The sequence below is a fragment of the Sphaerodactylus townsendi genome, linkage group LG09, assembly GCF_021028975.2.
Source record: "Sphaerodactylus townsendi isolate TG3544 linkage group LG09, MPM_Stown_v2.3, whole genome shotgun sequence".
In the NCBI taxonomy this organism is placed as follows: Eukaryota; Metazoa; Chordata; class Lepidosauria; order Squamata; family Sphaerodactylidae; genus Sphaerodactylus; species Sphaerodactylus townsendi.
Window position 1 is genome coordinate 88,919,776 of NC_059433.1, and position 26,092 is coordinate 88,945,867.

General features: G+C 43.4%; 1 protein-coding gene and 1 long non-coding RNA gene across 2 annotated transcripts; both read right to left on the minus strand.

Moving 5' to 3' along the window:
* Positions 1–2,477: 2,477 nt before the first annotated feature.
* On the minus strand, positions 2,478–9,712 carry LOC125439151. Its single transcript, XR_007245488.1, has 4 exons — positions 9,589–9,712; positions 7,637–7,817; positions 6,374–6,527; positions 2,478–2,588 (listed from the first exon to the last, which is right to left on the minus strand). It is a non-coding gene; the product is annotated as an uncharacterized LOC125439151 (long non-coding RNA).
* A 3,644-nt stretch (positions 9,713–13,356) lies between these two features.
* LOC125439275 (protein virilizer homolog) lies at positions 13,357–25,671 on the minus strand. Its single transcript, XM_048508304.1, has 9 exons — positions 25,457–25,671; positions 24,671–24,803; positions 23,157–23,309; positions 22,372–22,532; positions 20,742–20,838; positions 16,623–16,789; positions 15,233–15,564; positions 14,653–14,796; positions 13,357–13,694 (listed from the first exon to the last, which is right to left on the minus strand). The coding sequence occupies exons 1-9, from the start codon at positions 25,561–25,563 to the stop codon at positions 13,537–13,539; spliced, it is 1,452 nt and encodes a 483-aa protein (XP_048364261.1). The 5' UTR covers positions 25,564–25,671; the 3' UTR covers positions 13,357–13,536.
* Positions 25,672–26,092: the final 421 nt, after the last annotated feature.

Genomic DNA, 26,092 nt, shown 5'->3' on the forward strand with positions numbered 1-26,092 from the left:
CCGACTTGACTTTACATAGATTTTATCCCAAACAGGCAGCTGCTTCCGTATGCGGGCAGATGACTGCAGTGCGACCTTAAATGCAGAACGGCCTTTCACTTGGTCAGCGCTCGAATGCTGTGCCTATTAAAAGGGGAGGGGTAAAAGTTGGAGCTCCCATTTCATTCGGAGTCTTCCTTAACCCTCACTTGCCAAGGGTCTGACAACGAGGTCTTGGAAACACAGCTGAAAGTTAGGCGCAAAAGTCATGTAAAAACACCAGCATAATTTTTAAAAGCACGGCCCTCAGCCTGAATCACTTTGGAAAAACTTTGCCCAACCCCTTCAGCTGGAAAGGGAGACTGGCAGAGAAGGTAGGAGGCGCTACAGATGCCCCGTGGGCGCAGTGCAAAATGGGAGTCTTACCATGGCAGGCTGTTCCTCTCTCTCAAGCACACGCTGGAGATCTGGGGGATCATCTCCACAACTTTCTTAGTCGGCTCAGAGATGTAGCTCTTGTAGTCGGCATGGGTCTCCTTCTGCTGCAGCAGCTCCTGCTTGGCATATTCCTTGAGCCTCTTGTACAGCGTGCGCAGGCCCTGCGCCGTGCGAGGAGGGCGGTCTACTCCGATGGCATTGTAGCTATCAGCAATGATGTCCCAGCACTTGTTTTTTTCCACTATGACTGAGTGCTTGTTGGTGTGCTGTTCCAGAATTTTGACGTACGGCTTGACAAGTTTCAGCAAATCAAGCTTTTCTGACAAGGTAAAATTCGAGGATCTGGCCTTCCCAACCATCCTTCCCTCCAGCCTGAAGAAGCAGTGCCGGAAAGCACCAGGCAGATCCCAGCTCTGCTCAGCTCTTTTTCACAAACAGAAAAAAAAGATCAGGCTTAACTAGGCTTGTCTCATTTAGGCCCACGCCTACAAGGGAGGGTTTATTGAAATTCCTTCAGCTTAAGCTGACGCAGGTTCAGGAAATCTGCTTAAGCCAAGCCTGACCTACATAAGGCTTCAGACTCAAGGAGACAAGAAGGAGCAGGCAAAACGCACGCTCCGTTTTGTGTCAAAAGAGCCATCCATGCACTAGGCTGAAAGCATACAGGTTTAAAGATTAGCACATTACCCTGCTAAATATTACCCAATTTATCCTGAGTTAATAAGCTCACGCACATCTCTAAGAGCTGGCAGAAACTGAAACTGCACGGAAAACTGGATTTATTCACATCCAAGAAAGCAACAACTTTGCACATTGGGGTGTGTGTCCGTCGTTTACTGATTGTTAAACCAGACCGGGAGAGCAAGAGGAGAAATAGGAAGAAGAAAAACCTGAGGGGGATTTAGGAGCGGGTGCGTGTGTAGAGAGCTCCCTGACAGAGCCCCAGATCACTGTTCTCTGGCTGCTGTTCTCTGGCAGTATTTGCATAATGCTAGTCTTGCTGTCAATCAGGAATTGCAGATCGCCTAGCTAGTTAGGTTTCACTCAGGCTCAGCTTCACAGCAAAGCTAAGCTTCCCCAGCATTTTGCGGTGTGCTTCAGCTTCCCGCACGCACACACTTTTTAAAGAGGCAGCCGCTCAATAGGCACACGTGAACAAAAGAGAAGAGAACGGCAAGCCAAATCCCCACCCCGCGCAATACTCTAGGACTTCATCTAGCTGAACCCTTCTACATCTATTACACCTTACTACACCCACTGTGATCATTAGGGCCCAGGAAAAGTCTCAAGATGCTGATAGTCAAGACAACATTCAATCAAGACAGAATCTGGAGGGATTACTGTCGACAGGCTTCTGTTGTCATTCTGTGAGAGACAACCTGCTATTGCAATATGAAATCAAATCATTTTATAAATGGAAAGTATTGACTGTTTAACTAGTATGTGCCTAAGAAATCAAGCAAGCTTCCTGAGCAAGATCAAAGAACTGAGAGAGTTTTGGATTTGGATATGGGTTGTCCTATCCTTGATGGTTTGTAGATAAAAGCACTACCTTTTGGCATGCCTATCTCGCAGGATTGTTAACAAAGATAGGAATCTAATAACCAGCTCAGCATCTGTAACATAACCTTTTAGATTTCTTTTCTTCCTTAATAATCCCTATTTATTCAATATAGACAGCTGAGCAAGAACTTCAGACAAAGTATTGTTGAAGGCCTTCACGGCCGGAATCACTGGGGTGCTGTGTGGTTTCCGGGCTGTATGGCCATACAGCTGCTAGGACACGGCCATACAGCCCGGAAACCACACAGCACCCCAACTTCATACAAAGCTAAGGAATCTGGTGGGTTTCCCGGGCTGTGTGGCCATGGTCTGTGATACACCTCTGAAGATGCCAGCCACAGATGCAGGCGAAACATTAGGAACAAGATCCACCAGACCACAGCCACACAGCCTGGAAAACCCACCACAGCCAGTTGAATCCGGCCGGGAAAGCCTTCAACAATACACTAAGGAATTTAATTTCTTGAATCACAAGGAAAGTCATATCTGTAATTATTATCTGTATTGTTATTTATGTATACTTTTTTGTAATTTTATGGGTAAACTCATGAAAGCAAGATCAGGAAGTTGGAGTGTTATTGAGGATAGCATCCTGTGGGAACAGAAATCTGGGGATGTAAACAAAACAGTTTCTAAATAGGCAGACAAGTGAAATACTCATGAACAAACCCTTATTCACTTATTTAACATTTAGTATTTCATATGTTTTACACATTCAAACAAATATGATATGCTTGTTATAACTAAGCAGAATCCTGTGTTTCATTTTTACAGACTATGCAGGTGTACCAGCAACTATATGCCTACACAGACAGAAGTGGATATAATAACCATATGGAATGTTTGGCATGTGCTAATATTCCAGCTAAGCACGTTTAATCAAGTAATCATCAGATTTGGACTGCATGCAAAAAGAAACCTCTCCAACAAAATACAATTTCTCAACAAGAATTCACAACAAGCATCAAAGAAACACAGCAAAAAAACACAGCAAAAGACAAGCAAGGTCTATTTGGGGGGCAGGGAGCTGGAAATGAACTCAACATAATGTAGTACAATCCAGAAAATATTATTTCTGCATCTGCTGCTAAATAAAAAGCATCATCTCAGCTGTTTTCAAAATATTATCAAATACTGTTTGAAAACACAGAAATTCTGGACCACTCTCACAACCACTATGTCAGACTACACAGAGAAGCCACTGAAATCCACAAGCACATGGACAATTTCAACAGAAAGGAAGAAACCATGAAAATGAACAAAATTTGGCTACCAGTACTGAAAAACACTAGAATCAAGATAGTGACTAATGAACACCACCCAGACAAAGGATGTCTCCAGGCCATAACCAATCAAAGGGCTAGTGAAGACCACCAAGACAAAGGATGTCTCTAGGCAATAAGCAATCAAAGGGATCAAAAGGCCAGACTACTACTATGCAGATGCCCTCACTAATTGATTATGCTATCTTCATGGTTACTCACATGTTACTATTATCAGATCTCCTAAAGATGCCAGCCACAGATGCAGGTGAAACATCAGGAGAAAATGCTACTACAACATGGCCATACAGCCTGGAAACCACACAACACTCCAGTGTTTTCAAAAGATCTCTTTATTAAAAATTAAGAAAAAATATATTTTCAGTATTTGCACTCTATATCTATACAAATCAGACATTTTGCTCCCTGAGAATGCTTAACAGATACTCTTCACTGTTAAAATGACTGTGAAATGTCTGGTTTTGACCTGGCTAGTCTTGTTTGAGAGTCTAGTACATGAAGATCAGGGAAAGGTGTGATGGGTGAAATTTATTTCATCCCTGTGGTACGAAAACACATGTACTCCTGCCAAACTTCACAGCTATACAGCTAATTCAAGACTAAGGTCCTTTTAAAATGTGGAGCTAGCAACCGTAAAATATCTGCACTAGCAACCATACCAGAATTTATATGTAGAGAAAGCATTCTTGTTCTTTATATATGCTAACAAATACAAGGGCTTTATATATGCAAACAAATACTGAAGATGTAACTGAATATTACCAGTGCTCCTTACACATAGAAAATTGTGGGAAAATGCCAACATTTGTCCCAAATTATTGCTGGTACTTTGAATCATTGATCCTCACAATTAAGATGCCCTCCAAAGATTCTTCCAATTGATGCTCCAGTAAATGCCCTGGCAAATAACCTTGTAGGGTCTCCTGAAGACTTCTAAAGCCCCTCCCCCAAGCTCCTTCAGCAAGAGCTACTATGGAAAAGGCACAAGCTGTAGTTGATGCCACGGAAGCTACTTTTAGTAGGAGAGTAGCCAATAAGTGGCAGCCCGAGAACCACAGCTGGTACAATAGGTCATATGGGATAAGATGATCCAGCAAGAACAGGTGCACTCTAACCTGGAGAACCGAATTTGATTCCCCGCTCTGCCACTTGAGCTGTGGAGGCTTATCGGGTGAACTAGACTAGCTTGTGCACTCCCTCACATGCCAGTTGGGTGACCTTGGCCTAGTCACAGTTCTTTAGAGCTCTCTCAGTTCCACCCACCTCACAGGGTGTTTGTTGTGAGGGAGGAAGGAATTTTTAAGCCCCTTTGAGTCTCCTTATAGGAGAGAAAGGGGGATATAAATCCAACTCTTCTTCTTCTTTTGATATGTGGGTAATAGGCCATAAAGGGCTTTAAAGGTCATAACCAGCATAACCTTGAATTGGACACAGAAACCAAGTGGCAGCCAGTGTAGCTGTTTTAAGACAACAGAGATATATTCCCATTAGATAGTTCCAATAACAGTTGGACTGCATTCTGAGCTAGTTGCAGTGTCTGAGTTGTCTTCGAGGGCAGCCCAACATACAGTACATTGCAGTAATCCAATTGCAAGTGTCCGAAAGCATGGATTAATGTGGCCAGATTACCAAGTCTCTCTTTTCTTGGATTCAACTAAATGGGCAGTCCAATCCAGATGGTGGAGTGGAACAGCCACAGGAAGCGGAATGAGCTTGTGCCAATGCATTTTTCTTCCCAGCCAGCATAAGTGGTGTTTATGCCAGCCAGTAGAGCAAATGAGGTGTGTGCACGCTGTGGAGCTCTGCAGTTTCTGACTCACTTGTGGCCGCTGTTTACATAGCTGCGCTGGCCTAACATGGCAACCGATACAGTTGGGGGCATTCCTGGAGGCTGAGTCAATGCTGATCAGCTTCCACCAGGCTTTGGCCATAGGAATGCTGGCAGCAGACTTATGCCACCTTTTTAGGTGGTGTAACTCCACTGAGTCCTATGGAAGGCTTTCAGGTTTTAAGCTTCTTGCTGCCTCTCCATACCACCTGGAAGCCCTCTGGAGGGGGTGTGGCAGGACTGCAGCAGCACCATCTCCACCACCACCCCCAGGGTGTGGATTGGGCTGTCAATGCAGTTAATAGAATGCACTTTTAGCCACTACAGCAGCCTGTTTTCAAACACCCCAGTTCCTCACCTTAGCTCACAGGCTTCAGGAAGTAGCATATATTAAAACATATATTGCAACCTTCTCCAAATACCAGGTTGGTAATTTCCTCTGAAGGAAAGGATTTCCATCTACAGAGAGCAATTTTCTCACAGCTGTCCTGCCACTGCAGCCCCAAATGCTCCCCAAAATGTTGTTCCAGGGGGATAGGAGACACCCAGGAATAGGATGAAGGGCAAGTCACAGTTTGCAGTAGGAGAGGGTAATGGTCAAAATTCGCCAGTCCCTGCCCCATCTACAGAAATCCTCAGTCAGATCCAAGCTACCTTTTGTGTATGCATTGTATGCTAATGACTCTGTGGGCTCATTGGATGGGGAGGGCAGACTGGGAGGAACACTGGCAATACCTACAACATCTCAACTGTACTCTGGGCTGCTCTTCTGGCCTCAGGTATATTATCTTGGGTGCTCCCCGGGAATGCAACATCTTGTGCATGAACCAAAGGGCCCTTTGATCTTCAAACACTACTGGCTATGGTGAGTTAAGGGAACATTGATATACACCAGTGCTAGGAGGCAGCATCAGGGAAGGCCTTGCTCTCTACATTGGCCTTCCAGGGCATCAAACAGATGCTAGATGGACCATAGGTCTGATTCAGCAGGGCTCCTCTTATATTCTAAGCCTCTGGTTTGTGCCTCAAGTCAACAGGCCCATTGTAAACCAGTCTGAGTACAGTAAAGGATAACAGTGCCCAAAAATTATACTAACTTTAAACTATTTCTTGTTTTTCTGTGTACACTGTCAGGTTTACCTTTTTGTCCCCCCTGAATACCTCCTTCATCCTTAATAGATTTGTTCTGAACCCAGTGCCCCAGTAGTTTCCTCCAGAAGTGAATTTAAAAGCAACTCTGCTTTACTTTAGATCAGGATAACTTTCAGATGTGTTTTCTTACCTGTTTTAGTTTTATATACCGATTTCACTCCCATGTCCGAATGCCAGCTTTCTGCATCTCCTCTGTCCAGTTTCCCAGACGTTATCGGACTAAAGCCACAAGCACTGGAAGAACTGTTTACGAATGTTGAACCAGTCTGTTGTTTCTCTTTCACCTATGGTAAACCAAAAATCCTGGATTATTAATGTTTTTATCACAAAGACAGCTTTTTTATTATTTATTGAAATATCAATTAAAGCAGGGGGAAAGGCATGGATGCCTGCTGCAGAAAGGATGCCCTTGTGGGAAGGAGGGCTCTAGTGAAGATGCGGGGAACAGTTCAGAAAAACTCTTGCTGAACCGCCAACTTTCCATTTGCCAGGGCAGTCGGAACCTGTCATTCTAAGCAACATTTAAATCTCGGAGACACAGTTCTTCTAAAAGTGCATACTGGACTGGTTCCGAGATTAGACAATGATCACATGACCAGTGGGTGTGTCCTTTTAATTAGTGGTCCTTAGAATTTTCAGGACCCTGAGATGCATTTACATCCTTTTAGAGGCCTCCAATGGCCAACAAATATATCAGACCACAGAACATTTGAATGCTCCAGACAGTAAAAATGCTAGGGGGTGACTCTGATCCGCCAATACACTATTGCTTCCAACCCACAAGACTCTTTGACATTACAACAAGGAGGAAAAGAATATTTTATGGACTAGTTATCCCCTCAGTATGAAATATAAGTTACTTCATTTGTCCGCGATCCATTATGAGAATGAGCGAAAGCAGCCTGAGCTTACCTACTTGAAACCAAGTAGAACAAATGTCATTGGAGTAAGCAAGCATAGAATTGCTGCAATCTTATTCATTCTTACTTGACAGGAAACTCCCTGGAACTCAGTGGGGCTTTTTTCAAGTAAATTTAATAAGGTAGCGCTACTAGGAATGTTACAAGTGCTATAAAACTGAGAAACAATAGAAACTCAAGGACTCCATGAAGAAAAGAATTGCTTATGTGAAATGACTATGTTGCATTTACTCCTTTTGAAACCATGTGGGCTATCTCCAGGTTTTTACATGGAAGAGATTTTTTGCATGGAAGACCATTCAATCACAAAAGCCCTCAACTATGGTCTGAAGACGTATAGTATAACATACTTCAGTGAGAAATACATCAAAGTGAGAAATACACCAAAAAAGCATAGTGAATTCAGTCCTTTCAGCATTTAGTTCATGTGTTACAGACATTAAAGCAACACGTGGAATTAGTTATCAACGTACAAGTTTCTCTCCTTTCAATACTACCTCAGCTACTTCAATGTCCAAGTCTGAGTAGCTAGGCTCCTTCTTCAGATAAAGTGTATTTGCTTTCCCTGGAGGCATAAATCTTGGCTTTTTTGCTGAATTCCCCAGCAGCTGACTTGGAGCTGCCGATCGCCTCATATTCCGCTCAGTTGATGATCTGAAATACAACAACAAAGAAGCTTGCTGTAGAAACCAACCTGAAGTATTTCCTATAATTCATTGCTCCAGGTTACACTTTCATTAAGCCACTGAGCAAAGATAGGAGTGTCTAGGTGATACGATTCCCTTTTTCTTTGTAATGTTTCCCACAACAGTAAGATGTAAACATGTGCAAGTCAGCAAAAAAAAAGTTATACAGAACATATGTATAGTTTGCTGTAGCTGCTCCATAATTTTGCCAAAAGTGATGCTGCATCACAAAGTACCAAACAGTTATATTCTTCAAAGACCATTGATGTCTGGATGTGACTCTGCTCCAGGTAACACTGCAGGTTTTCCAAAGCTGGGAGAGAAAGGCAGAAAAAGAAAGTGCTATGGCAATATAGCAAATTAATCTCTGTGTCATGAATACCAGCTGTGGTTGATCTTTAAGACAGTACCAGTTAAATCATAAACAGACTTGGATACTGTGGATTTAAAAGCATTTAAACTGCTTCAGGCTGCACTGTTGCTGAATAAACAGGTACAGGATTGTGTTGTGTTTTTCTCAACTCACTGCAGCTTTAGGATTTGTATGACAGGCAACTTTCCATAAAAGTATTGAACTGGTACTGCTTATTCATGCAGCCATATAGTTTTGAGAGGATCCACTTAATGGACTGACCTCCTATAGAGAGGAAATATATAATACGCCTGGGCACCAGACTAACAAACAGAATGTCATGGGAGAAACCCATCAACATTTGTCATGGATGAGGTCCTTCTGCTTAAAATGCCCTACAGAAATGGCAAGATAAAAAGCACCACATGTGTTCCATTTTAGTATATACCCAAGAAGATATATTCATTTACACGGCTTAGTCTCGCATAGAAATAGGCAATATCAATGACATGAATGTGTATTTGAGCCATCCTTCCAGTGGAATCCTCATCCCAATATGGGAGAAAAGAGGCTTATGCAAAGCCAGGCTAACACTGATAGGATGGGAAACAGCTTTCAGGATCCTTAAGTACCCTTTCCATCTCATTTCATTTCAAATAGATATACGACAATCCTTGAGGGAAAAAAGTACCCCAATCATAACATTGCCAACATCCAGATGGGCCCAGCCTGGCCACCTTCCCAAATTACAACTAATCTCTACACTACAGAGATCTGTTCCTCTGGAGAAAATAACAGCTTTGGAAGGTGGACTCGATGGCATTTCACACACACACACCCCTTTCCCCAAACTGTCCAGGAATTTCCCAACTGGGAGTTGTCAACCATAATAGTTGAACCATATTGCAGACTGCAAAGCGAAGAATGGCTATATGCAGGATATATATATATATTAGCATAGCCATGGTAGAACAGAAGAGACAGATTCTCAGTTGCTTTATATATATATAAGTTTACTAACTATAAAGGGAGGGTTACATGGAGATAAAATAAGAAATAATTTATTTCCTGTTACACATCTATATCGCTACACATTTCGTTACATCTTGCTACCAATCTGCCGTCCCACATGTTCTCGTTGCTCACTTGTGGCTCAAACAGAGAAACCAAATTAACTCTATAACTTCTGACGTACATGCTCACTAACATGGAAACAATGGCTATCTGACTGACCAACAGCTAATAAGATAATAAACAGTAACTTCAGCAATTTGTTTATTTACAACCAGTTACCCCTTTTATGACTGAGTTGTGGCAGACACTTGCAAAATCCCAATATTACACCGTCTCTTTCATCGGTCAAAAGGCCCACTGAACGTCTCCGCACCTCCCTCGACCATCCCTGCCCCTCGCAACCGAACTGCGCTCACCCTCCAATTCAACGGTCCCGCCACAGAGAAGCTACAGCCGCGCCAATCCAATCCTCACCCAACACCGCATGCGCAACGGACGCCAACTCTCGCAGGGAACACAACACTCTCCCGCGGATCCCCGATTTACTGCGCATGCTCAAGAATGCTCTCCCTTGGTGCTTCATTAAACTTTTTCGCCATGGCGCATGCCCGATACGGAATTTTCGCCACGCTCAACAGGGCGGAGGTGTGTCGTAAATGAAACTTTTTCGCCATGGCGCATGCCCGACTACGCGATCTTTGCCACGCTCAACAGGGCGGGAGTGCGTGTAAAATACTCTCCTCGCTTTCCTCGTGTTTCAGGATAGCTGCTATTGACAGCCGCGTGGGGACTGAATGGGGGAGGGAGGAGCGTGAAGCAAAGGGGCGGGGGTAGGGCTTTGAGGTTAAAGGGGGGCACGATTTTCTTCTCTTTCTAAGGCAGGGTAGGAAAGTGTGTGTGCCTCCCCTCCGGTGCAGGGACTCATGTCGCGGTGGTCTCTTAAAGTAAGAGGGTGTTGGGTCTCGACCCTTGGAACAATAAACGGACTCTGGATCTGTTGCTCAGTAGAGTTTATTTGGAAGGTAATGAAGCATCTAGCTTACAGGAAGCCAGTTCTGAAGGACCTGGCTTCAGCACCCCCTTTATCCAGCACCAGTCCCCTCTCCCATCTTCCCAAGGAATGTAAGAGTTACATCGGAGCCTAGGCGCCCCAAGGTCAACGACAGTCAGAGATAAAGCCACCCGAACTCTCACCCAGTGGTGGGTTTAAAATAATTTAACTGGTTGTTTACAAGCATCATTTTAACAACCGGTTCTACCGAAGTGGTGCGAACCAGCTGAATCCCAGAACAACTGAAACATCTCCTTCTCCCATGGGAGTAACTCGTATTCAGGGTCAGCCTAGTTACCCAGCAAGCGTGTGAAACCATTACAAAAAGTCCAAAGGAAGAATGTCCCATTCACACAATGGTAACGTTTAGCAGGCAAGGAACATCGATCTAAATCAGTCACTTTGACAGGGATGCATCACAGTCCTTTAGATTCCATCACCCACTATTTTATAGCCCCAGCTTGGAGCCAGGAATGCACATCGATCACTTGAGTGCCATCCCTGACAGAGGGGAAGCGAAGAGCTTGCCCTGGGACTGAGTGGGTGACTGTAGGTGTGGCACCAGAAATGGTGGGTTTTGATTTTATGATTTTACTTGCACGCTTAAGCTTTGAGTGTTATAACTTAACTATGATTATTAGTGTTACAACTTAATTATGAGGGTAGGTTCAGCCTGTGGTACCTTCAAAGGCTAAACAAATGTCATTAGTGTAGGATGTTGCAAGACTGTATTTGATGAAGTAAGCTGTGACTGAACACTGGAATAACCTGTTAGTCTTTGGTGCCCCAGGATTCCTGTTTGATTTTTATGCAACAGGCTAACAAGGCCACTCCGCTGGATTAAGTATCATGCAAGGCTACTTACAATTTTAATAATAAAATGATTGTAATTTCATTTATGAAATTATAGGGTTTAAGGTAATCCTTTAGGATATGTTTTTGAGAATTTCCAAAGCGGGGAACAATACAAATTCAGGCTATGATCCTTATGGTGGTGGTGGGGTTTTTTTTTGGGGGGGGGGGGTTACCTGGGAGTAAAATTGGCATAGGATCAGGCTGTAAGGTATTCTGTGTGCAAGCAAGACTCATTGGACTTCGTGAGATTTACTTCTGAGTGAACATGTAAGGGAAAATGCAAACTAATATGTTGCCTTACATGAAAGGAAGTGCCATTTGTACTTAGCGGGTCTTGTGAGAAACGTGAAAGGAACCTTTTCAGCATTGTGTCAGTACCTAGGCTAATAATACAAACCAAACTAAACTTAGTTGTGCTTGGAGATCAAAATGTGCTTTGTGGACCAGAGAGCTGTGGTGAGAAGAATAACAAAGATTAGTGCAATATACTGAAAAGAAAAGAGCAACTTTGCATCTGCTTCCTTGCAGCCGTGTAACCCCAGGATTTAATGTCACCCAGGCCAGAAGGAGATGTTGGAAGCAGAAGGGAACACACCATAAATCTGCATCTGTTGGAGCCTTTTGCTGACAGTCTGCTAGTGCCAAGTTCATTCACAGATCTCCATTTACACATCAAGTACAAATGTTTCCTTTTTTTCTTTTTTTGCATCCAGAGGAACTCTCTGCTGTAGGTTATTTATTGCTACTTCACAGACAAGAGAAAAGGGGGCCAAGCTCACTGTGGAGAAGGTTTTGGCATAAACTTCTTTACATGCTACTCAGGAGCATAATGATTAGCTGAGAGTTCTCTCTGTGTGTGTCAGTCTTGCCTATGCTACCCAATGGCCAATAATTTAAAATAATGCATCTTGTCCTTTCCCACCCCACACTCACAATCTGAAACTTGGACTGTCAGCAGCTGTGCTACTGATTTTTGCTACATGAGCGCAACTAACAGAAAAGCTGAGAAGGACAAAAATCAATTTACTGACTGAGAAGCACTGGATACTGAAAAAAATCATGTGCAGGGTTTAAGGGGAGAGAATGTAAGAGAGCTGAAATTTTCCCGATCAAGAAGAACAAAAAGGAACGCTTCTTGTATCAACTCCAAATATGATTCAGGGCTCACCAGGTCTAGATTTGATCAAACAGGAAAACTAACTTGAGAACGTTAATCAAGGTTTAAAAATAACACTCTTTTCCGTCCAAAACAGAATTGCGTACCTGAGGGTGAATCCATTCCGCGCACAGGTGTCAAACTCGCAGCCCTTCAGATGTTATGGACTACAGTTCCCATCATCCCCTGCCAGCATGACATCTGGAGGGCCGCGAGATTGACACCTCTGCAGTTGGTAACCACATATAGGAAAAAAAATCCTGCCTTTTGATCAGAGGCTTAATGGGATGTTATTGGCTTCTGCCATGAAAAGCTTCACCTGCCTCTGTTAAGGGGTAAGTCTTTGTATCCAGGTAGTTGGCAACCTTCTTCCACTAGCATCTTGACAGAAAAGCTCCTCCCACTGGGAAAAAGTACCTATACTAGCAGAATGGTATTTTCAGAGTCCAGTGCATGGTTTTATGTAGGCAGTTTCTGAAGACTAATTTCGCAAAAGCTTAAAAATAGCTGTTATCAAACTACTTATAAATCAGATAGGCTAATACAACAGCAAAGCCGTAACAACTGTTGAGGGATGGGACAGTGAGGAATTGGCACATTTAAGAACTATGCTCCTCAACAGAAAAAGAAATGCAGAACATCTAGATTATATATTCTACCTTAAATTCATAAGAGAGTTATCTTGCGGATAGTAATGACTTTGATTTGGAGGTTGCATTTTTGCATTTATTCCCCACCCTACCATTAAAGGCAGAGGCGTAGCTCCAAGGCGAGGGTGTTCTGGGGTTGTGGCGGGGGCGTTCCGGGGTGGGACGGGGGCATAGAACGCACCAGTTCACCGGGCACTTTCCCCCCTTGCTATGCCTCTGATTAAAGGGGTATTGTATCATTAAGGAAATGAGAGGAACTACATTCAGGCCCACTAGTACTGCTATAATGCTGCATTTTGCTTTGTGCTGTGGTGGCTTCATGCATGGCTGTACCGCTTGCAGCATAACCTGGGGACATTGCTGAAGCAAGCCTTAAACTGGTACTTCTGGCACATAATGCCCTATTCTCCCAGAAAATGCAGGAAACTGTACACACAAAAAAAACATTTTATTGAAATCTCAGATCTTGTATCAAACAAAATGTGATTCTTTCCAACAAAACAAAACCTTCTCTTGCTGCCCCAGCTACTAGCATTGGTCCTTGAGTGCTCAAGCATTTTGTTGACATCCTGAAACTTTCACCGAGTCAGGATGTTCTAAACGGTCTATTTATCGAGTAAAAGAACGAACATGACGCCCTCTTCCACTGCCTCCGCTGATGAATTTTCCTCTTGAGCCACTGCTACTACCGCTATTCGCACTTGCCCAAGATGGGCCAATTCCTCCACGGCCTCTTGATGCACGATCGCGAGGACTTGGCCGATAGCCTTAAAATGAGAGAGAAGATCATCAGAAATGGTTACTTAGGTTCCTGTCAGAATCTAAATGAGGGCAAATACATATCCTGTGGCCATTTTAATTACAATGCCCAATGCTAGGGAAAGTTGAAGGTAGCAGGGAAGCAGGAAACCCCAATATGACACAGCGTTCAGTTTGCAAGACTGTTAATGACAAGATGTTTTCAAGGTCATTAATTCATAGGGTCACTGTAAGTCAGAAACAACTGCACATAACAAAAACAACACAGCAAGGAATCTCAAACAGCCCCCATTTGTTAGGACTAATTCAGAGATGCCTCCATTTGCAAGAAGAATCAGTCACAAATAGTAAAAAGATTCTCCACTGTACAGCAAAAAGATTGGGGGGGAGCGGCAATTAAGATCACTTACAGAAAAGTAAAAGTTCCATGGAAATCCATAAAGACAACCAAGCTAAAATTTCGACAGGATAACATGCATGTAAACGTTTTCCAGGACTGGAGATCCTGGAATTTTCAAATTCATTCTCTGTCATACAGATATTTACCACTCTTGCTTTGTTAGATATAAAATACATATCTATGATCATGGCAGATCACAAACACTCAGGTGCAAAAATGCTCCCATTTATTCTTGTGTGCAGGTGCCCTGGGTCAGACTGAAGTTTGATTTCTCACAGTGTGCGGCAAAAGAGACAGACTCTTTTACTCGTAAACACCCATTGAGCCATGAGTGTTGCTAAGACCTAACAAAGAAACTTAAAAATGAAAAACAATGTTATTGTTTTTCAAGTTTTTCTTTTCACTTGACATTTGGACTCCTAGGTAGTTATCACACATCGAGCTCACTTACTATATGCTACAACTTCAAAGGGAAGTCCAAGTGGGATGGGATACCCTGATCCTGTTATCATAAGTTCAGCCGGTAATACTTACATTTCCAACACATGAAAAAAAACCACACATACCTGCAGAACTTAATGGCCTCAGGGGTGGCAGTGGGCCTCTGTTGAAATTGCTTTGTCCACCTCTGCTTTCATTGTATGTGCCTCGTGGAGAACTCTGCGCACTCCAACTTGACCCTCTAGCTCCTTCACGACGACTGTAATTTCCTAAATATTAAACAAGAACTGGCTAAGGCAATTATAGAATGTTTTGACGTTTAGCATAAAGTGCTAAACTGCACTTTATGTTTAATTAAATCTGTAAGTGGTGCAGTAATGTAGCCCAGTGGATGGAATTAAGCTCTGTGCTGGAAGCCGTAAATTCAGATCCTGCAACTACCACCACCTCGCCTCACTGTGGCCTTACAGAAATAATTCCATTTAATTCTGAGATCCCATCAATATGATGAATATTACCAGCGTTGTTGAAAGAAGGACAAAAGAAGGTAAGACACTTCTGTTTGCAAAGATCGACATTACTAGTAACAGCTGCATCACTAAACTGAAGTGTACTCTAAAGAATTCTGCAGATAATACACCCTTAACACAGAGGACACCACCCTTCCTTAAAGCCCACATATCCCAAAGAGACCTAAGAATATACCTTTCGAAGCAAGTGGTGTGAAGAATCGATTCTGGCTGTGAAAGACGCCTCGACCTCCTCGGTTCCCCGAGAACCCACCACGTGAAGAGATCTTCTGTGAAACCTTTGGAGGTCTCTTGGGTGGCGGTATTCCATCTGGTGGAACCACTTCTTTGCTTTCGGCAGCCACAAAATCATCCACATGCATAGAAGGCGGCCGGCTTGTATTCTGCTTCCTCTGACGGAAAATATCATGGGGCCGCATGCCTTGGCCAAACGCTCCCCTGCCTCTTCCTCTAGGAGGGGGCACAATATGGGCTCTCTTGGCAGGTTCAATGTACTCCGACTTCCCGCTGTTAAGGCCCAAAACATTGGCTTAATGTCTTGAGTTAGTGAAAGACATTTTGTCTGGAGAACATCAAACAGAAACTTCCTTTCCTCCTCTCTTTTCTAACGATCTCTCACCATAGATATAAATGAGCATGAACTGTTCAAGCAAGTTTTAGAAAAGTTGTTAAGTCAAAAAGAGCAGCTCTAACTTACAAGATCGGCCAAATCTTAGAACTGAACCTCAGTTCTCTGGATTGAGAGACAAGCAAAATACCTGATGCAATTCCCATGACAGCCTTTCCTTTGGACTGCATTTTAATACCACTTATTGGAACTGATGCTGACATCACCTTGCTTCTTGGCAATGGCTGCTTTGTTTCTCTTTAGCATACAGGCAGGCTTTACAGCATAACAGTTCCTTCCCTTGCAAGCAAAACAGCTGTGGCACTCCAACCCCATCCATTCTGTGCCACTCTCTATGTTCTAAGCCTCTGTCACATCACAGCCAATTTTGAAAATGCCAAAAAAAGCCAGTAAGGGGAGGGGAGAGTTGGGGTGCAGAGCTGAATGCAGGGATCAGCTAAGTCAAGACCAGGTTCAGCTCTGCTGCCAAGCCCAGCATTCTGCAGCCCGATTTTTTTTTTAATGGCAGCAGGGCTGAAGCAGTCCAAAAAATGCAGTAAGATTTCTCAGCAATTTTTGGGAACAGCTTTTTGGCTTCCTTAAACTGCTGCCATCTTTGGAGTTTATTTTCAGTTCAGTTTTTTCCACCCACACAGCCCTAGTGAGTGCCTTGAAACTGACATAGTCCATTTGAATCTTCCTGTACTACACAGGTTGGATCCAACTAGCTTTCCTATTAGTGGATAAGGAAGGAAGGGGTCCCCTTTGACCACCAAAAAAGGCTGTGCTAAGTGCTCATGGGACCTGCAGGGACAAAACGCATGTGCAACAGGGGCTGGAACCAGAACTAAATGAAACTGAGGGCAAAAGTTGTACTTGCAACCCATCCCGATCCTTGAAATGAGGAAATTCCAATCTTCAGCAAGGCAGGTGGGGTGGGCACACAACCATTGGTTACCTGGAAGTAATGAAGGTCTCATGCTTGTGTTTGCCAAGTTTAAAGCCTTTTGTGGTTTTTGTCCGACCAGGAGAAGATGGCTCTGATAAAAAGGACCTCTCCAACTCTGCCTGCAAGTCGAAATCGCTGCATCCTTTTTCTGACAGGTCAATTAGGTCAACCTTTACCTGCAAAAGTACAGAAATCACTGCATTTCAATAATCTCCACACTCAAATGTAAGTACTCCAGTATCAGTGATATAAAGGAACATGACACCATGGGGGTGGCTAAATGAGCAATGTAAATGAATGGTGGTGAACTTGTTAATAAAGTCCTCTTCATCATGACGAATCCTGCCTTAAGATGCTTAAAAGTTATTTAAGGTTGGCCTGGTTCAGATTAGTCATTCTGAACCAAATGAGACTGCATACCTGTTCAGCTGGACAGCACTGAATAAAGAACAGAGGAACAACAGGAAGGTTTGACTGCATTCTTCTTCAGTTGCAAGGTTAATCCAGGAAGAACAACTTAAAATGGAGGGAAGCATTTTATCCAAAGATGGGTCTTTTCAACTAAGTAAATGACCCTTTCAAAAAGGCCCCCAAATTTGTTAACTGCAAAAGATATTGTGTGATGATGAAGACACACATTATGCCACTTGTGCTTCTGTGCTATGAAAAATGGCTGCAAGTATTTTTGGAAAACAGGAGCTCTGGCCCCCAACAACTCAAGTTTACACCTGGCTAAAGAAGAAACTGCCTGATAACATGGTAACAAAATATGTGGGGTGACACAGTGCCAAAAACATACTATGAACTGCAAAGGGGGAGTCATCCTGAACCAATCTCACCTACACATGAACTCCAAAGAACACAGCCTTGAACATTAGAGAGACCCCCAGAATTTTGTATATGTATAACCATAACACAAAAGGGGAGCCTAAAACTCTAACATGGAAACTGGTATCTTCAGATCTGATGGTGGGTTCTGATTGGGGGGGGGGGGGGGGGGCAAGACACATGTACGACTGACACACGCCAGCCTCAACAGCATGAAAGCCAGATGTCATAATGGCACCAAGAACTGAGCTAGATATGACTGAATACTAGAGGCTATTCATTTGGGGATAATTCAACATTTGTTAAGAGAACACAAACTTTGCCCCCTTGTATTAGGCAATAAAGCAAACAGAAGTGTAGGAAAAACTATACCCATGTCTCTGCTCTCAACCCTGGAGGGGTAGTAAACTGATACCACAATTGCAAGTAGTCTGATCCCTCCTCCCTCTAAGGGGTGCCATGAAGGCACAGGGGACAATGACTGACATAAGGGCAAGAGACTGCTTCCCACAAAAAGGATGCCCCTCAGAGGTTTTTGGGATCTATTTTATGTGTCAAGCCTGGGCAGGAAGAGCTTGGCCGCTGAATTTTTCCCCTGGTCCTAAGGTTTGCCTGGCTGGTCAATGGGGTTAGATAATCTCCGTTGTGTCACCCCAAGGTGATTAGTGCTCTGAGCAGACCATTAGTTACCCTATCTGAACCCATCCATCGATCAGTATTCAAGAGAATAGTCCAGGCATTCTCTTGAATTCTGACAACTCATCAAGCCTCTTATTAACTCATCTCTCTTGAGTTCTGACAACTCATCAAGCCTCTTAATAAACCTTATTATTCTTGGAACCCTGGAAGAGCAACTCATTCTTTGCCTCTATCTTTCCTGCCAGCTTACCTCACCACCTCAGGATCCATTTTGGAGTATAAATACGTGTCCTTTGGCCAAGCACTGCGTGTGTTGTGTGTGGGCCTTTTCCTTTTGTTCCTGGAAATGCTGGTCATTTTCCTCTTCAGCGCTGCCTTCCCTGGACATCCCATCAAGACTGGTAATTATTACTCAGCTCTGAAACCCTGTCCAATTTCCTACCTTTTCTCTTAGTCAGCTCTTGTATGCTTAAAATAGAGTTTGCTTTACTATTTTTATTCTGTAATAAAACCATATTTTAATTATACAACTGCCTGCTAATATGAGAGTTTTCACCCAGGACTATCCTGATATACAGAGGGTATTGATCCCATATACAGAGGGTATTGATCCCATTGATCCCAGGAGCTCTGGCTCCTGCCAATTAAGTGGAGACTGCCTATTGAGGGCAACACCCTGGCCAAAGAAAGAGGGAGGAAAGGTCCAGGACAGGTTGGGCTTTGTGAGTTGGGGGATTAATTTCTCATTTGTGTCATGGAGAAGTACATGGTTTGTGGACCCTGAGATGTAACAATGAAAGCTGCTGACCACACCTAGAGTCACTTGTGGAACTGAACTTTTACAAGCAGCCAAGTGTGTTAGAAGAATTTACAGGCGATAATGGAGGGGGCTAAAATACATTACCATGATAACCATTTGCAATTTTATTACTGGCTTTTATTTTACAATGTTTCTAGACATTCTTTTTAATCTCTCTTATCTAATATTCTACTTTTATCCTCTCTTTTACTCCTGTGCTTCAATAAACTAATTAATTTGCAAAGGTACTGTCTGTTCCTTTCCTTATTGGTTCAGAGTAGGGTAAAGAAGCAACAGTTAACACAATCAGCATGGTACAGTAGACTCTACAGCAGCGGACTCTTAATCTGGGGTACCAGGTTCAATTCCTAACTCCTCCACATGAAGCCTGCTGGGTAATCTTGGGCCAGACACAGTTCTCTCACAACTCTCTCAGCCTACATGCAGGCAGGCAATGGAAAGCCCGCTCTGAACATCTCTTGCTTTGAAAATTCTATGGAGCCACCGTGTCAGCTGTGACTTGATGGCGGACATACACACACAGTATAGACCAGCCCTTTCAGCCTCTTAGCCATGCTTCTCATATAGCATTTTTAAGTTGTCAATGTAGGCCAATGTACGCAAGAAACAAAACATACATTTGGAAACATATCCAGGTGAACAAAAAGAAGGAAACATTGGCCATGGCTCTCAGGTATGCGTAACATAATGTGGCCGATACGTTAACTGCCACATTATGCGTGAAACTGCTTTCCAAGATTCCACTATACTGCCTATGGGCTGCAAGTACTCAGAAGTAGCAGTTGTATACACCTCAAGGAATTCCCAGGCCAATCATCCAGGTCTAGATCAGCATTCCAACACAGACTGTTAACCACAAAAAGGCTACCACAAATCCACTGCTGTGCAGATAAACAAGCAAGCTAAATAAGCCCTTCAGATTAGAGAACCCTTTGATTGAAAGGAATGTAAGATGAAAATGAAAGTGTTACTTCCTCTACACAGAATCGGGGCTGTGCTTGGGTATGGGACATTCAGGCGCAAGCCGAATTTAGTCTTTTCTTGTAAGCCGCTCTTGAACATAGGAAGGGCAGGTGTAAATATTTTAGTAAAGGAAAAAGGTTGTGACATGGCAGGAGGGAGGTACTGTCTGAAAAAATAGTCACATATCTCAATGGGCAAGTCCAAGTACTTCTCCTACTCTAAAATAGTTTGTTGGATTCCATCCCAGAATGATTTGCTATCAGGTATCAGTTTTGTCCCTCTATGGCATATTTTTGTTGCTCATGATATTAACAAATGCTATGAGTAACTCAGCCCCCCGCCTTGAGTTTAAATCCTGTCCTTAATATTAAATTCCTGCCAGTGTTGTGTAGTGGTATCAGACCAGGATGTGGGAGACCTGGGTTTGAATCCTCACTCTGTCATAGAAGCTTGCTGAGGGACCTTAGGCCAGTTACATATGCCCGTGTTTCCCCAAAAATAAGACAGGATCTTCTATTAATTTTTGCTCCAAAAGATGCATTAGGGCTTATTTTCAGGGGTATCTCATTTTTTTTTGCATGATTTTGCAGCCCCCACGTGACCAGATCAGCTGCGATGGGGAATCTGTAACTAGGGCTTATTTTTGGAGTAGGGCTCCAAAGCATCCCCCCCCCCCAAAAAAAAAAATCCCAAAAAATCATGCTAGGGCTTATTTTCAGGGTAGATCTTATTTTCGGGGAAACAGGGTACTCAACCTAATCTAACTAACAGAGTTGTTGTGAGGATAAAACAGAGGAGAGGAGGATGATACGAGCTGCTTGGGTTCCCCTTGTGGAGAAGGTGGGGTATAAATCAAGTAAATAAATGAATAGAACTACCATATCTAGGTCCGTTTCAATTTCTTCAGCCTGGAAGGGCGAGAACCACATAGACTTCAACTGGTCATCCATGACATCTGCCAAGATATACGCAGTCCTGCAATACCAATTCAGTTTTGATTAGTGGCACGCATTTTCGGTAACATTCTCCAGCTTCTCTGGGCAACCTGTACATGAAAGAAGTTTAAGCCACCTCTCCAGACCTGTTCACAGCAACTCACGACTAAAAGAGCAAAACAAAACAAATAAATAAAAACAGCAAAACAAAAAAAATTATGCCAATCAAAACAAGACAATAAAAGAAATCAAAACAAGTCAATAAAGACAGGCCAGGGTGTTTTTATACCCTGGCCATATAAGACAGAGCAGTCTATAATAATAATTTTTAAAAACTCATTAGGCTATGTGCAGACCATCAAGCAGCTAAACCATGACGGAACTTAGTAGCTGAAGTAGTAGAGAGAATATTTTGGCCTGGTGTCTAAAAGAAAGTAGACAGCTGGCAAGATTCCAGACAGACACCACCGCCGCCAAAAAACCTGTCTCTAGTTGTCACTTGCCTCAGCTCGGCAGGTGAAGTCACAAAGCGCAGGTCTTGAGATTATCTTAACTACTGGGCTGAGCAATATGGGAAGAGGTTGCCATTTGAGTGTCAGCCCCAAGCCATTTCAGGCCTCGTAGGGAAGAATCAGCACGTTGAATGGTGCTCAGAGCCTGATGGGCAGCCAGTGTAGACCTTTCAGCACACAGATGACACCACTGGCATCTATCAAGTGTCCCTCCCCTCCCCTTGTCTCCTCTGTGCCTTCTACGGCAAAGCATTTTTTCGCCACAATCAGGCCCTCCTATGTCCCAATTCCCTATTTTTAAAAATCCAGTCCTGTTCTTTCCTGTCCTGTCCAAAACTGACAGAAACCCCCTCTGAAGAAGGCACCCTATCACTTCTATATTCTGCCCAGCATCTGGCATACTAGTTTTGTTGCTGTTGTAAAGGGTAGGCATATCCTACCCTTCTACCCCATCAAGGGCACAGTTCAAAATAAATATGTGGCATATAGTGGTAACAGGCACAGAGCAAGACACAAACAGCAAGCCCAAATTAGAAACAACTAGAAGTAGCTTTGAAAAGGTTTGCATCTCTTTATTTTAAGGGAAAGAAAAAAAATACACTGGACCCCAGCTCAATTCGGAATGAAACGATATATGATACCATCAGAGCAGGTGGAAGAATTAATACTGGATTATTCACTCCCAACACGGTTCCAGCCTTTTGAAGAAAGGCACACTCCAATGAGCCACCGTGCAACACTGACCCAAACAAGAACAAGGGAAGTCAGAATTAAGCTTGCCAAAAAGTTACTTCAGCAATCTGAATATTCAGTGAGGCCTAATGACATTTGTCACCAGATAATCCCGAAGGAGGACGGTGGGAAACTTGCAAAACCACAACCTGTCCATTACCTGTGAGAAAAAAGGTGTAGCAGTGGAGTTAGGAAACCTCTGCTGTAATGAAGAGAGCGGTTGATTTGAATGAATGCCTTTATTTACTAGTCCCACAGAAAACACACAAAGCAGAATTTCATTCATTTTAATTCTCTTGCATGGAAAGAGGAATTTTAGTGCACCTTACCGATTGTTAAAAAGATTCTGGAGAGATTCTGGGGGAGGCAGAACTGGTTCCACATCCTGGTCACTCAGAGGACAAGGGTCGCTGGCAGATTCCAGCATCTGCCGCAGTCCAACGACATTGTCCAACAAAGACTCCAGGTTGTCGTCCTCTTTAGAACGCTCCTGTGCAAGAAACAGTCCAGTCACTCTACTTCAATTCTTCCTACTTGACACTGACTTTGCATGTAATTAGCAATTCTTTTTAGTTTCACATGATCTACATAGCACCTTCCCAGTCTGCAGTTTTGGATTGGCATCATTTAAGCCTCAAATGAAATTATGAGACTGTTATATCATAGTGATTTTTCAACAGAGGGCCCGAAGACTTTCATTTTTCTCCAGGGCAGATGTGAGAACCACACTGTCGCCCAACTACAGACTAGGACTAAGCAACTTGAGTGTAGTATCCAATCTTTAACATGGTAACTTATTATTAGGCAGGAAAGTGGCTTTTGCCTAAAAGGGAGCCCCATATTCAGTTCTCTCCGCACCTCCGCCCACATCCTCTGGCAACAGATAGGTAGCACATGTGTGCCAATTCCCTACTGAGCTTGCCTGCACTTGCTATCTTAAGATTTTGTGCAACACCAAAGCTTAAGCCCTTGTCAGTGAAGATAAGCACAGACCAACAAAAGGAACCCATTTCACAGTCCACCTGTTAGTAACCATCAATGCCTGAATAACACATGTGCAACACTCTGTGATGAAGCAAGATATAAAATGGACTTTTTATTTAAGTTATGTTACCAAAACTAGTTTCTCCAGTTCAAGCAGCAGATTCTCAGGAGGTTCTTCTTTGTTCTGTAACTGGTGTTTTAATTCTGCAGTGGTCAGACCCAGCGTTCTAGCCGGATGGGCTACATCTACTTCCACAAGGCTCCCATCATCTCCACAACATCCCTGAAGAACATTAAAAAAGGTATACTGCATGACAAAATGTCATGCTTAAAACAGACTACACGGTAGCAACTATCACTGCAAACTGGTGACACCTGTTGTATCCATTCTGTGACAATCCAGAAAAAAATAAATTTTCATGACTAAAAGACAATCTAAGGCTGTGATAAGTAATTTGGGAATAATCCTTTTTTCACTTATATGATTCCGCCCTTTAGAAAGGGTCAAGGAAGCAACATTTCCCCATCTAACAAAATCCCTTTTTGATGTTAGAAAAGAACAAGAGGTCTTGGGGCATCTAAAAGACTACAGAATTTGTTATTTTGACGCAGCAGACCAATGTAGCTACACTTCTGGTATTTCTTCACTAAGAAAGAAGCAGTGAAAAGGATTTAGAAACTTTTTACTCAACATTGTGGAGAAATAGAAATAATCACCTGATCCCAGGGGGTATAGCGGGGGGAAGAAGCCAGATATGGTAGCTATTGCTGCCTCAACCATATGTCTGGTGGAACAGCTCTGTCTTACAGGCCCTACGGGAACTACATTAGATCCCACAGGGATCCCACAGTCTCCTCAGACAGGGCATTCCACCAGGGCAGGCCCTGGCCCTGGTCGAGGCCAGTCAAATTTCCCTCAGGCCAAAGACCACAAGTAAATTATTACTGGATGAATGGACCATTCATCAAGGGACATAATAGATCCTGCTTCCCATCCCACCCTACCCCAACCTTTGCACTGGGACGTGTTGAGAAAACACAGTTCCTGGAGATACCCACAGATGTGGTAATCCGGTGAAGTGAAACTCAGATGCCTAAATCAATAAGCCTGCCCAGGTCTCTCTTACATTGAAACAATCACAGTGCCAGATTAAAAACATTTGCTTTTTAATGCCTGGTGATCTTGGCTGCTGACACTCTCCCAGACACTCTGTCCACAGAGAAGCTCAGGCAGGCAGCTCCAAGATGTTCCCTCAGGAATGGAGGAGGGAAGAAAGCGAGGCAGAGAAGAGGGACGCTGTCAAGATGGACTCAGTGCTGGGGTTTTTTTTTCATCAGAGTCAAAGTCCATCTTCGCATCTTCTATCCACTTCCCAGAGCCATCCCTTGTAATGAACTGAAACCCTGACGTGGATCAAGATAACCACATCTTCAGGGACCCAGAGCAGTCAACTGGAAAGAAAACCATTTGTGCAAGCAAGCAAGCAGTAACGGGCCTGGTACCTTCAAGACCCTGTGGACCCCAGGTGTGAGGTTCCCTTGTCCCTAGGGGGCATCACAGCTATTTATGACTGCTGAATTGAAGCCTAGGAAGATCAAATTAAGGAAAAGCATCACAAAAGTTTTCCAGGAGTATTTACTTACCAACATGTCAGAATTTAGAATTTGTCTCAAGAAATCCAAAAACGAAGATGCAAATTCTCCAGGGTCCTTGCTAAAGCTGCTTACAACTCGCTTCAATACAGTGAGCAGAGCATCACACTGTTTTCTCAGAGAACTGCAAAGAGAAATATTTTAGACACTGGATTTTTTAAAGGGGCAGGCACAAGCTGAAGTGGCTAAACAGACAATTTTGTAAATGAAAACAAATGGCTGCCTCTATATGAATTTGTTTATATTCCGACATTGCTAAATGTCAAAGCTACCATTCTATGTTGCAACCAACACATGGGTCAGATCCAATGGGAAATTTGGATGTTTGCCAACTGTCTCTTCCCACTACCAACGTCAACATGCTGTTCCTTGATGTCCCCTATCTCCTAAGAATAACACCTGGAGGCAATTTGGGGCTGCAGAGAGAGAGGGAAGTCATGCTTCATTAACTAAAACCCCTTCCAGTCTGCAAAAACAACTAGTGAACCCAAGTCTAAACTTTCAGCTGGGAACCTGCATATCAAAATTCAAAGTTTCATATTAAATCTCAGCAATAAGAAGATGCACAGTAACAACTTTAGTGGACAAACAGCTTTATGAATTTCTGGACTGGAGAACTGCACAGTCCTGGACTCCGCCTCCCCACCCACCCACATACCCCAAACTGTGATGCTGATACCTTTCCTTTACATTTTCTTTTGTGGCCATTTTCTCTATTGTGAATCCCATTAAAATGAATGGGGGCTGTACACACAAATATTTGGCATTAAAAGGTACCTCTTCAAGTGAAAGAATCCATAATCGTGCTCCGTAAGGAACATCGTTGTCCGAATACAAGTCAGCAAGCAGTTATAGGTGCTCTCGGCATTCGCCAGGGTCTCCATCAGAGTGTCACAGATGGAAGCCAACAGCTCCTTGCTTGGCAGTGAATTGGAAAGCTGCTCCAGCTCAGAGAGAGTGCCTTCGGAGGAGCTCGGCAAGATCAGTGCAATATCCTGCAAAAAATAAACCACAGTATCGAGCTAACCAAGACGACGCCCACTCTAATTACCAGTCATGATACTACAGCTTACCTTTGGGAACCAAAAAGGTAATTGGAGAGCAGCAGTGGCATAGTGGTTAAGAGCAGGTGCACTCTAATCTGGAGAACCGGGTTTGATTCCCCGTTCTGCCACTTGAATTGTGGAGGTTTATCTGGAGAACGAGATTAGCCTGTGCATTCCAACACATGCCAGCTGGGTGACCTTGGGCTAGTCACAGTTCTTCAGAACTCTCGCAGCCCCCCCCCCCCCAGGTGTTTGTTGTGGGAGGAAGGGAAAGGAGATTATAAGCCCCTTTGAGTCTCCTTACAGGAGAGAAAGGGGTGATATAAATCCAAACTCTTCTTCTAATTGCTATTGACAGAGCCGAAGA

Excerpts from the sequence above, each read along its gene's own strand:
- LOC125439275 (XM_048508304.1), bottom strand. The coding sequence starts at position 25,563 with ATGGAGACCCTGGCGAATGCCGAGAGCACCTATAACTGCTTGCTGACT. Across the intron at positions 23,310-24,670 it reads TTCTAAATTCTGACATGTTG|GGATGTTGTGGAGATGATGG; the intron begins GTAAGTAAATAC and ends AATGTTCTTCAG. Across the intron at positions 16,790-20,741 it reads TTGAAACGGACCTAGATATG|GTAAAGGTTGACCTAATTGA; the intron begins GTAGTTCTATTC and ends GTACTTTTGCAG.